The sequence below is a fragment of the Patagioenas fasciata genome, chromosome 2 (assembly GCF_037038585.1).
Source record: "Patagioenas fasciata isolate bPatFas1 chromosome 2, bPatFas1.hap1, whole genome shotgun sequence".
NCBI classification, from domain to species: domain Eukaryota; kingdom Metazoa; phylum Chordata; class Aves; order Columbiformes; family Columbidae; genus Patagioenas; species Patagioenas fasciata.
Genome location: NC_092521.1, coordinates 164,072,495 through 164,085,505, shown reverse-complemented (window position 1 = coordinate 164,085,505; position 13,011 = coordinate 164,072,495). Strand labels below are relative to the sequence as shown.

At 43.7% G+C, this 13,011-nt stretch overlaps 1 protein-coding gene across 2 annotated transcripts in view; it reads left to right on the top strand.

Annotated features, from left to right (window-relative positions):
• Positions 1-13,011, top strand: part of OXSR1 (oxidative stress responsive kinase 1) — a 101,835-nt gene that overhangs the window by 34,595 nt on the left and 54,229 nt on the right. For both annotated transcript variants that reach the window (XM_065830651.2, XM_071805359.1), the window contains exon 4: positions 10,758-10,899. In XM_065830651.2, the coding sequence (XP_065686723.1) occupies positions 10,758-10,899 (142 nt within the window). The remainder of the gene's footprint in view (positions 1-10,757; positions 10,900-13,011) is intronic.

Here is a 13,011-nt window from a genome sequence, read left to right as displayed (position 1 = left end):
ATGGCACTAAGTGCCATGTCCAATCTCAGTTTCAAAACCTCCAGGGCTGGTGAGTCCAGCACCTCCCTGGGCAGCCATTCCAATGCTGACCACTCTCTCTATAAGGAATTGCTTTCTAATCTCCAGCCTCAATTTCCCCTGGCAGAGTTGAAGCCCATGCCCCTTTGCCCTATTGCTGGCTGCCTGCTAACTGCTGCTTCTTACTCTGTTGTATATGCTGAAGATGAGGGTCATACAAGAAAACACAGGCTAGCATCAGTGTAATCCTTCCCTGTAACATTTCCATGAGCCCATGTTATATTTTCTCACTTAAAATGAAACATTTGGGGTCTGGGTGAATTTCTAAAATAGATGGTAAGAGTTTGAGAATGTTCTATCACTTCTTTTTATGTAGGAAAGTACATTGAAAGGTGATTTTCAGTTGTTTTCCCTTTAGACTTTTTGCATGGCTGTACTTCAGAAATCTCATTTTAGATCTCATAGACAAACGCTACAGGACAGTCTTGAGAACGGGTGAAGAAACTTGTGTTTTGGAACCTTCTGACTGAAGAGCTTTTTCATTCATTTTTAATGAGATTATTTCCGGTTGTTTTTAGGCCGAGTGATTTATATAACAAGAGACACTTTAAAAACTGCAGCTTGTTCCTTTCAGCTCATTTCTTATCAGTTATAAATTGGCGAGTTTTATAGCTGGCTGTCGTCCAATGGGAAAAATAACGATCTGAGTTTCTTAACAGGAAAAACCTCTGAGCTGTTTTCATAAACCAGAAAGGGGGAAAAACATAACAGGGTACAGGCAAATTTTGTTCCATCTGACTATTCAGAGAGTGTGGAGTGAGGTTTGCACATCCCAGTAAGCACAAAGCAAATCTGTTTGGATGTCCGGTCTGGATCTTGATAGTGGCTTTTGTACTTGAGGGTTTCTTTTGTTTAAAAGTTTTAGTGCTTCTCTTCCATCAGTGTCAGTGCACGCTGGCATGTGTTTTCAGGCTGAAACTGGTTTTAATTTCAGCCTGCTTACACTGACCCTATTACTTGGATAAACAGCCTGCAAGACACACCAGTCTGTAATGCAAGCTGTAGCTGTAAGTGCAATTTAGTTTTTCTGGTTGCAGTTCTTTTGTTGAAAGCTTGACCTAGTCATGTATCTAAGTCTTTAAGAAATGTCTCTAAGGGAGAATACTCTACATCCATGAAGCGTTAGTGTCTGGTAACAGTGCCTTGCTTCTCTGAGCATCTGGCTGGTGTGCTCACTGGTAACTTAATTATCGTAATTGTCACTCAAACTGAACTACTTGTCTCCGCATCACAAATACTGTGGTGGTGGAAGATACTGAAGCTGTCAGCAGCGAGGAGGTAAAGTACTGGTGAGCTGTTGGGGGGTAACAGGTAAAACTGCAAATCTCCATCAGGACCGAGTCGTCTGGACTGGTTGAAGCTCCTGCTGATGTGGTTTGAACAGGCAGAGCTGACACTGAAGCAGCTGTTGAGTGTAGTTGCTGCTGATGGCAGAAATGTGGCTGTGATGACATCCAGCTGGTGGGGACAGGAGGTGCTGCTGTGTCCGGTTACTCTGACACCCTCTTTCAGATTTGGGGATTTGCACCCGAGTCAGGTTTGTGAAATATCTGCTGTTTCTGTGTCCTTCAGTAGAAATTTCAGACCTTTTCCTGCAGTGATGAAACTGTTCTGTAGGTATTGAAGCTTAGCAATGTCAACTTGGCACCCTGGCCTTTTGGTCCGATGTGACTCCAAACTGAACTCCCATGGCTATTTCTAGACAACTGCTGACCTGCTTCTGCCTTGCTGGCATTCCCATGTTGCAAATTTTACTCGTGCCTTTTTAAAGCCATGTGAAGCCCAGTCCTGCTCTGTCTCCTGGGGGTTTTTTAGTAGGAAGAGGAGCAGCTGTCCTTTTGTTCTTGTGCTTTTTCTAATTGTGACCAGTTTGCTCTTTGAAATTCTTGCTGGTTTTAAGAAGGGCTCTCGTTTTACAGGTGACCCAATGCTGTGGCGAGCTACAAAACAGTTGCTCATGTGAAACAGCCTTCTGTGGTGACTTGATGTGTTGCACAACAGGTTTTACTGTCTTATCCTACAGCACATGAGACCTCAAATACTTCTAAACTGTGCAAATCTTTTAAATATTGAAACATTTCCAGATAGGTGTCTTGGATCTTCTGCCTTCTTGAAGGCTCCTAAATAAATCTGTTAAGGAGGTTACGTTATTGCAATACTCAACCTTTTATTTTCCAAAAGTTAAGGTTATCTAAACAACCTCTTACCTTGATTATCTAAAGTGCTCAGCAAACCAGACCAAAACGGAGGACCCACAACTCTTAGGTCTTCAGAGAGACAGGACATCTTGTTCTACTTGTGCCGTGTTCAACCCTGATCTCCTGACTCCAGCAGTGAGTTATGATCAAAGCATAAGCCACAGGTTCTTAGAAATCCTTGTGTTAATGATGAATTGTTTTGTTAGGAGAGGACTGAGCTATTTTGAGTCCATCTGGAGGGCTTTTGATTTTATTTGTAGAGCCACAACTTAATTTGAAACAATTAAGGGTGGGATAAGCCAGAAGCAGGAGGTGGTAGGGACTGTACGTGATTGCAGAATGCGGTGTGGAGATATCTTGCCACTCCTGGCTATAATAGGAAAAATATGAAAAAGTAGTTTGACTTGAGGTTTTCTCCCTTTATTGTATTATCTTGTTTCCTGCTGTAATCTTGTCATATTTCTTACACATCTGTGCAAGTGCTTTAGAGGGCAGGAGGTAAGGAGTGGAAACTTCTTGACTCTCCTTCTGTGCTGAGGTGGTTTAACCAGGGTTAAGAAGAAACTTCAAAACCAGAAACCCCAGCAAACTACTTAGTCATCTTTTCCTTTGTTTTGCTTATCTTTTTCTTTACTCTGTTCTTCTGCTGTATTCCTCAGCCCCAGAAGTACTGAATCCAAGCAGCTGTTCCTTCTTCTTTTATGTTGTCTTCCTCTGTTTGTCAGAGCCTGACAAGATGCAGATTTAATTCCTGGCTCTGGTGACAACCACTGTCTTCTGCTGGGATGTCCTGAAAGAAGCAGCAGTGAATCCTGCCACCTCCCCCTTCTCAAAGATGCAACATGTTCAGCATCAGTGTCTGTCAGGTTTCAGATTGGGGACAGACCTTGATTCTTGCAAAACTGTGTGATGCCTTGCACTGTTTTCCAACCTCTTCATGCCAGGCCTCTAAATGGCAAATCAATGCAGTTACTATTACCTGCTTTTTTTGGTAATTAAGTTACAGTATTATTTTCTTTTTCTGATTGCCAGACAAATTTAAAGGAGGTTTCTTTGCCTCTACCTTATCCTGTATCTTTGTCCTGTCACTTAAGTTTTAGTGTAACATGTGAGATGCGGTTCTCACAGCAACTGGCTCTGCTGTACATTCCTTTTGCCTCTGGGGGCATGTAAAATTCCAGCCGTAATACTCCTGCGTTTATCTGTAATCTTGTTCTAAACAAGCTTTCCTTTCTGCTCAGCTTTTCATACATTTCTCCACTTCAACCCCATGCACTGGAGCATTTAACAGCCTGGCTGACGACTGTCACGTGGATATTTTCTTCCTCTCCTAAGCAGGAACAGCAGAAACAGGCTTCCGAAATGCCGTCTGTGCGCTTGCTGGTGTAGGTGAGGTCAAAGAGACGCGCTCTGGATTTGGAACAGGAAGCCTTGATGTTTGCAGTGATTTGCTGTTGAAAGTGAATCAGTGGAACAATTAGGACTTTTTGCCCCAAGGGTGTGATTACACTAAACTTTTGTTCGTTTTCTCCAGCAGCGAAGCTGGTTTAAGAAGTTCCTGGCTGCTCGGTCTCCACCCTGCCTGGAAAACTGGATTACCGATTACTGCGGTGATCTCATTTACAGTATGGTTTTGTAAGCAGATGCACTGGCACAACAGGGAGGTGGTGAACCATGCGACTCTTTAATCTCGTTTTGCCGCTGAAGGAAACACTGGAGTAGCACGAAGTACAGGGTGTTGGAGACAGTTATACTGGGTACATGTGCAAGATAGGTCTGCGTTTACTCAGTTTTGAGACAGTCCATTGCAGATCATAGAATCATTTTGGTTGGAAGAGACCCTCAAGATCATTGGGTCCAACTATTAACTGCACTCTAGCCCTAAACCATGTCCCTAAGAACCTCATCTATGCGTCTTTTAAACCTTTCCAGGGCTGGTGGCTCTGCCACTGCCCTGGGCAGCCTGTTCCACTGCCTGACAACCCTTTCCGTGGAGAAATTGTTCCCAGTATCCAACCTAAACCTCCCCACCACAACTTGAGACTGTTTCTCATCCCGTTACTTGGGAGAAGAGCACAACCCTCTCCATGGTCTGCCTCACGTCAGCATACAAAAACAGAGTATTCCTCCCTTAGAAATTGAGGATATCAGTCCGCTCCTAGGTTTCTTGTTTTCATTGCTCAGATAGTGCTCTCATGGGTGGAAATGAACTGCTGGCTTCTGGAAAGTTGTAACTGCCTTCAGTGGATGGAGTCAGGCCTAATGAGTTACAGTCCACCCATGATCAAATGAGAAAGGCCAGTGGTAGGGCTTCCTGATTGTCACTCCTGGGGGGAGCAATGGGATATGTTTTGTCTGCTGCAGAACTGTTCTTCACCCAGAGGGTGCTGGACACTGGAACAGGCTCCCCAGGGAGGTGTCACAGCCCCAGGCCTGACAGTGTTCAAGAAGAGACTGGACAACACCCTCAGACACACGGTGTGAACTGTGGGGTTGTCCTGTGCAGGGACAGGAGTTGGACTCGGTGATACCTGTGGGTTCCTTCCAGCTCAGGACATTGTGTTTCTGTGATTCTATCCTGTGAGTAATAAGGATTCCAGGAGAAGTTACTCACTGCGTGTTTGTCGTTGACCTGCCATAGTTACAGTTTGGGTTTTTTCAGGTGAGTGTAAGTCTATGTACAGCAAGTTCCTGGTGACTTGTGCTGTCATGAGGAGCTATTGCCTTAGCAGCTTTAGGAGCAGACTCGGGAGCTTGTGAGTTTGAGCAGAAAACCACTTGACTTTGCAAATTGCACAGCAACTGAATGAGGGATTGTGCGTTACTAAGTAGATGTAATACAGTTAGCGATGGGCGTCAGAATATACAGAGACACTTGCGTGATAAATAATGCTAAATGCTTTATCAGATCTCACAGTATCTTGTAGGCTTCCTGTCTGTGTGCTGCTCGGTGTATATTTGATGGGCAGGAATTTGTTTATAGCTTCATTTTTTCCACATCAGTCTCCAAATGTCATTTCTTTTGTCTTCTGTTGGACTTTGAGTTCAGTTGCTCATCACCAGACTTTAAACATCCTTAATAATGACAGCATTATTTATATTTACATTTAGACTCTGATTCTGGCTCTTTCCTCAGTCTTGTGTTTTCCTGATATGCTCCCCCTTCTAGGCTTGGAAAATCTTTCCAGTCAGCCTCAGCCAAGCTTAATTTCTTTATCACTTAAGCCTGACCCTCCTGTTCTGTGAGTCTGTAGCTTCTACTGGTTCATTTCTAATGAGATATATCAGGAAGGAACTATTGTGGTCAAACATAGTGCCATGTATAATGCACCCAGAGTATTTCACAGCATTATCTAAAGCAGAAATCCAGATATGTCTAGATATACTCCTAACTTCCCAGGTTGCTCTTAAACCAGTTTGGAAACTGTGTCACAAATGAGCAGTATTGGGAATCACGCTCCTGTTTTGAAACAGGACAATGGGTTTGTGAAGCACTTGCTCCTAGGTAGGCTAGATCTTGATTCCAGTTCAGCTGAATTAGTTTCCAGTTAATTTCTAGCAGTTAACGTGTTGCTGGATCGGGATCAAGCCACTTTGTGCCAAACGTTCGTTTTTCCCCTTAGGCTGAGGATGATACTCAGACCAACAAATCTATTGTTCGAGTGTAACGCAGTTGGTGTGAGAAAATTTGTCCTCATCCTAAGGCAGCTGAGGTCTTGCCCTAGTAATTGTCACACACTTAATGAGATCCTTGGGAATGACGGCATTTTGGCATCAGCCTGATAAATTCAGTGCAATATCTACCTTCTAGCGTAAGGTGTTTCCCTCAATAGTGAAATTCCTGTGACTCCTGGTTTTGAAGTGGCTTCATGCCCAGCTGTGGAGTTCTGTTTGAGGATCTGGGTATTCCACTGCTCCGTGTCAGGCTCCGTGAGCCAGAATGCCAGATTTCAAACACAGCACAAAGCAGAGTGTAGAAATGCAGCTTGGTTTTGTTCTTTCTATCCCATGGTGCTGTGCTTTATGAAGCTACAGTTGAGTCAGGAGTCAGTACCTACCTCCCAATGTTACTGATCTGTAACGTGGAAAAACTGCAGACTGGTTGGGGTTGATGGGACCTCTGGAGATCATCCAGTCCAACCCACCTGCTAAAGCAGGGTCACCAGAGCAGATCACACAGGAAGGTGTCCAGATGGGTTTGAATGTCTGCAGAGAAGGAGATTCCACAACCTCTCTGGGCAGCCTGGGCCAGGCTCTGGCACCTCACAGGAAAGAAGTTTCTCCTCATATTCAGATGGAACCTCCTGTGTTTCAGTCTGTGCCCGTTGCCCCTCATCCTGTCGTTGGGCACCACAGAACAGAGTCTGGTCCATCCTCTTGACACCCACCCTGGAGATATTTATGAACATTGATGAGATCCCCTCTCAGCTTCTCTTCTCCAGGCTGAACAGACCCAGCTCTGTTTCTCCTCATAATAAAGATGCTCCAGACCCCTCAGCATCTTCATAGCTTCCACTGGACTCCCTCCAGTAATTCCTTGTCCTTCTTAAACTGGGGAGCCCAGAACTGGACACAGAACTCCAGATGCAGCCTTACCAGGGCAGAGTATCAGGGGAGGAACAACCTCCCTCACCCTGCTGGTCACACTCTACTGAATGCACCGCAGGTACCATTGGCCTTCTTGGCCAGAAGGGCACATCATTGACTCATGGTCAACCTGTTGTTGGCCAGAACCCCCACGTCCTTCTCTGCAGAGCTGCTTTCCAGCAGGTCTGCCCCTGACCTGTACTGACCCCTGGGGTTATTCCTCCCCAGGTGTAGGACCTTACACTTGCCCTTGTTGAACTTCCTTAGGTTCTTCTCTGCCCAGTCCTTTCACAAGTCACAGCTTCATTGTGTTGTGGTGCCAGTGGCAAAACTTCTTTTTCCCTGTCCAAAATGGGGATGATGCCAATAACATGTTCGCCAACAGGAAGGTGGCTCTTGGGTTGCTGTTCTGCTCAACTAAACGTTTTGCCGAAAGCCTTTTTGCTGTTCTTCTCTGTGTAGACGACTGGCAAATTCCTCCCGTTCTTTGAACATCTCATTGTCCAAGTGGGTTTTTAAAAATGTGCTGAAATAGTGGCAGGCTGGACTGGGAGCAGATACAGTATGGGAATGAATGAACCCTTTAACAGTGAAGCTGCCTCTGTGCCTGCCCTTGTCTGTCCAATCCCACCCCCTTTTCTGGGTTAAACACAACCTCGAACTTGGCTAAATACAGCATTTCTTGACCAGATGAATTTGAGCACCATATGATCTGCCTCCTCATGTTCCCTGAGCCCTTTTGCAGGAGAAGGGAAATGTTGTTGAACCAAGTCTGCTAACAGAGTTGTGGGTGGAAAGAGGACAAAACGAGTACGTGAAGAACCACATATTTTTACTGGACTTCTACAACAAGTGATGGTTTGTTCTCCAGATAAAGGCACGTTAGTGGAGGAATTTTTAGTGGGTTTTTTCTTAGGTGTCATGAAAATTCTTGTCCAAAATAAGAAGCATTGAGGCCTGCAAGCACGTACTTGTAAAATGTAAATACATGACAGGCTGAATCCCAGGTGAGTCCTCATCACGCACAACAGAGGATCCTTGTCTTAGAACCCAAAGGCAAGATTTCAGTGAAGGGGGAGCCTCCTCAAGAGTTTTACACTTCAGTAGAGCTAAATCTTGCTCCTGTGTGGGAAGTCTGACATATATCACAAGAGCCTGAGTTATGGCTGGGTGAAACCTTTGGCTAACCAATGAAGACCCATGTCAAAACTCACTGAAGATGAGTGCGTTTCCATACTCCAGCAGGGAAGGCTGAACGCTGTTAAGACTATTAGAATCATAGAATCATTTTGGTTGGAGGAGACCCTCAAGATCATGAGCTCCAACCATAACCAAACTCTAGCACTGAACTGTGTCACTAAGAACCTCATTTGGGTGTCTTTTAAACTTCTCCAGGGATGGTGACTCCACCACTACCCTGGGCAGCCTGTTCTGGTACCCAACAACCATTTCCATGAAGGAATTTTTCCTAATCACAGAATTGACTGGTTTGGAAAAGACCTCAGAGACCACCAAGTCCAACCCTTGGTCCAACTCCAGTCCATTGACCAGATCATGGCACTAAGTGCCATGTCCAGTCTCAGTTTAAAAACCTCCAGGGCTGGTGAGTCCAGCACCTCCCTGGGCAGCCATTCCAATGCTGACCACTCTCTCTATAAGGAATTGCTTTCTAATCTCCAGCCTAAGTTTCCCCTGGCAGAGTTGCAGCCCATGCCCTCTTGTCCTATTGCTGACTGCCTGGGAGAAGAGCCCAATCCCCACCTGGCTAGAACTTCCCTTCAGGTAGCTCTAGAGAGTGCTGAGGTCACCTCTAAGCTTCCTCTTGTCCAGACTGAACAACCCCAGCTCCCTCAGCCTCTCTCCATGGGTCTTGTGTTCAAGTCCCTTCCCCAGTCTTGTTGCTCTTCTCTGGACCCACTCCAGCACTTCAGTCTCTTTCCTGAACTGAGGGGCCCAGAACTGAACACAATACTTAATCTGAACTTTATTCTTGCATAAAATATTGGGGGGATGTTAGGCAACTTCATTTTTATGTCTTTTTTCCTTATATTCTCTTATTTTGACAGTGTCTGCTGTGTTAAGATCATATGTTCTGCCAACACCCTGAACCAAGCAAAGGTATTGTTTAGAAGAAGCTGGAGGTGCCATTGGGGGGAGATGGTTTAATCTCTTGCTGAGGAGAGGTTTTCTCCCCCATTCACAAATGTTTTGTCCTTCCTTCTTCTCCTCCTTTTCTTGTTCTTTGGCTCTGCCACTCATCTGTTCATAGGTTACACTTACTACCAACCAAACATGGCTTGATTTTTTTAATGTTAAATTATTTTGTGTGAATTTAGTTGGTGGTTTGGTGTACACTATGAATGCCGGTGGGCTGGAGAAAATGGCAAGTGCATCTGGGCGAAATGAGGAATAGCAACTCCTGACTGCAGCAATTAACTCAGCACATACCATTTTCCATAAGCTAAGGGACACTGTGCACCCGTTGAATTGTTTCCTGTGTGGTTTGCACTGTGCCGAACAAACCTTTCCACGTGGCGTTGGAATTCGAACCTTGCAGCCTTCTTGCTTTCATGTGAGAATCCAAAAGCAGAATACTTGGCAAAGCAAAAACCTATCTGCGTGGCCAATAAATGAAAATAGAGCTGACAAAATGAATTTTAAAGGGGGAGAAGCGTTTTGTCAACCTGTACCTTAAGGATGAAGAGAAAAACCTCGGTGTTTTTCTACTTCAAGAATTTACAAGGTGGAACTTGTCATTTCCACATTGCCCAAAGGAATGAGGGTAAGTTTCTCAGCTTTCACTGTTCTTCAGGTAGAAAATGTTTGGTTTCTCTTATTTTAGTTGCGATTTAGGGAGAATGAACTTACAGCTGTTCTAAAGTAGCTGAGTAGTTAATACTGAGATGTTCTTTCCCTGTTAGCTTGTTGTTCAAAGATAATTAAGGCTGGAATTAGTGCTTTGCAGTCATGCCTGCTCTTAATCTTTAAGAACTTCTCAGCACTGCTCATGTTGCGTTGTGTCCATAACTAAAAATGCTACTGGCCAGCTATTCAGTCATTAAACCATAGAAACACAAGTTTGAAGGGGGCTAAATAGCACAGGCCTGGAAAACAGGCTTACACATCCCATACTAGAGCAATAAAAATCCAGTTCAAACACTGTCTTCAGTCCAGATACAAAACGTAGAATACATGGCAAAGAATAACATGAAAACAGGAGTGTTACTAATCAATGATTCTGTTGATTCCTGGGTGCAATTCAGGGAGGTGGTTTGCTCTACAAAGTGTGGTTTGTCATGCAAGATGATGTAATTTGCACCATGTTAGGGGGACAGACTAAGCATGATGTTTCCAGGGATGGATCTGAACTATTCCAGTTTCATATGCAGTGAAAAAGTATTGTCAAAATTCAGCTTCATTTGTTCTCTATTTAATAGTTTCTCTTTTAGGGTGGTGTCATCCCTTCATGTATTAGATTTTTTTCCTGCTATATTTCTGCACTCAGTTTATAAAAGCTGATAAAGTCTAACGTTATCAAGCTTGTTGCCTTCAGCTCGTGAGTCCTGGCAGCCCCTGCTTTTTCCATTTCCCTCTCCTGCCTCTCCAGCACTAAAACAACTGCAACGTCGATATCTACTTAAAAAACCTTCCAAGAGTCCTGTGTAGGGATACTTGACATTTTTGGCTTGTCCAAATAGCTTCTCGGTTGTGATCACAGGGATTTTTACAGCCCACCTTGAGGAGCTGCACCCCTGCAAGGCTCTGGCTTCACCTACTCACTGTGATCCTCACCACTATTCCCAGTGAATTCCTTGGACTCGTATATAAAGTGATTATAAACCAAGCTGCAAATAAATTCTTCTAGTTTAATCTATTTTAACTCTTTTCCTCTAGGCTCTGTTTTGGATATTATAAAGCACATTGTGGCCAAAGGAGAACACAAAACCGGTGTCCTGGATGAAGCCTGTATAGCCACCATCCTTAAGGAGGTGCTGGAGGGGCTGGACTACCTGCATAAAAATGGACAAATCCACAGGTATTGTTCACTTTTCTTATCTTTATCTTAAATTATGTGTTGACGAACCAGAGCACTGAGGATACACTTAGTGTCCAACCAACTGTGATGGCACAGAAAGAAGAAAATGAAGATGGGAGCTTAAGCAAAACTCAGAATGTGTTGTAGCTGCTACTCTAGGAAATATTGTGACTAGGCCAAGTTTGGGTAGACTTTGGTGTGTAAGAAGTTCTGATATAGAGAACATCTCTCCAAATATCAACATCCAGCTGTGAAGTGTAGTTGTTGGAGCTGGAAAACAAAACTTCAGCTGGTTTTGGTTCTTGCAGAGCTATGGAAGTGTTGAGCAATTGAATAAGGAGCCCTTTAAGCCCTTTTTTTTGTTTGTTTAAGCGTAGTTGCAAGCTCAACATCATGAAATTTGAATTTGTGTAATTTCATTTAAAAAAGAAGATGGGAACAAAATTAGTGGAAAAACTTCTTTTGTAGGCAAAACCCAGTTAACTAATGGGCTGCAATGTGATGGATCGCTGAGCCATGTGGATTTCTGTGCTGCTATGTCATTTAGGAGGTATTTTTCAATCATCTTTTCCTCTCCCCTGGTGTCAAGGTAGCTCAGAAAGAGGATACGAAGTCAGTATGTCTTGCCATTAAAAAGAATGAGAGTTGCAATCCTAAATACGTGCTGGAAATAGAATATACTGTGGGTAATATACATCACCCCAGCCACAGGCTGCTGCTGGGAACAAATCTCCTTTTTCTTGGGTATTCTGTGAGCTCGGCTGGTTTCTGGTGCGATGCCATTATAAGCATTGCTGCTGCTGGGCTGGACTAAGTTTCTGTCCTCTAATAACTGCATAAGAAGAGGGAGCTCGTTTTGCCAAAGTGTTATTTTTAATTAGCAAATCCAAGAAGTATTTATTTTGTACTTTGGTCGAAGTAGTTGGCTTTTGTACTTTGTTTTGGGTTAAAATGAAAGGAATTGTTGGAAACAATTCTGGTGGAATTCTTTGCCCTGCAATAAGTCTCAAATTGCAGTTTCCAGTCTCTATTAAAGTTCTGATTTAAGAAGGGTTGTCTTCGTTGAAGCCAGCTTTGATTTCACAGATAGTTGTTCAATTTTGGTTTCTTTTAGGGTTAAGACTTCAGGCAGCTCTGGGAAGTTAAAGCAACAGACCAACATATTCCCTGTGTACATAGTAATTTCTCACTCTTGCTGTAAGTAGTTTAGAAAACCATGCTCATCTGTGACTTGTAGGTGTTTTGCTTGGCTGATTTAGTTCATCTTCTGGTCTAACGAAATACAAAATATCTATGTTGAAGCAGTAGTAACCTGTTAAATCTCAGTTTTTGAGGATGTCACATAGTGATTTCTGTATTGAGAGGTGGTGCTCTGTTAGAGTTGCTGTAGTGAAACAGCAAAACTAGTAATTGCAGTAAAGGTTTTAGAGGATGTATTCACTGTTTTTTCCTACACTCAGCAAAAATATGGCATTTTCAGAAAGTTCAAACTGCTCGGGCTGAAGAAAATGTGATTCATATTGAATCATTCAGGAGGAGACTCGACCAAACCTGCTGCAGCCATTCCTATCCTGCTCCTCTTAAGTGTTTTTCCCTTATTTAGGGGACTTGAGCAAAGAAATCAGAGCTGTGTCATCACTGCGGCTCAAGGTTGTGGTTGTGGATCAGCTGCTTTGTGTGTGTTACATACCTATATTTTGGAGCTGGTCTGACAATTGTGTAATGCTTTATCATTAAAAAGGCATTGGGATTGCCTCATTGTGCGGGCTGGGAGATTTGAAGAAGTGGTTGAAGCCACGATACAGAAGGGAAGTTGTGTTTTTTCCTACCTGTGATGCAAAGGACGAGGTTTAACTGTTGGTAGAACGCAAGCTTAGATACCTTGGAGGGACAAAATGTTTCCTTAATGGAGTTAATCATGCTGTTTGCAATTTATCCAGGTGCACGTATGCGGCTGAGAAAATCAGTTTCAAGTCGTCGTGCAGATGCGACCTTTCCTCAAACTTTGGAGTATCTGTATGGATTTCCCATTTTGCTTAGCGCTGGGGTCATATTGATCATGCCTGATGGGAAAGGCAGGTGGAAACCTTGTGGTCGTGCTCAGATGCTCTG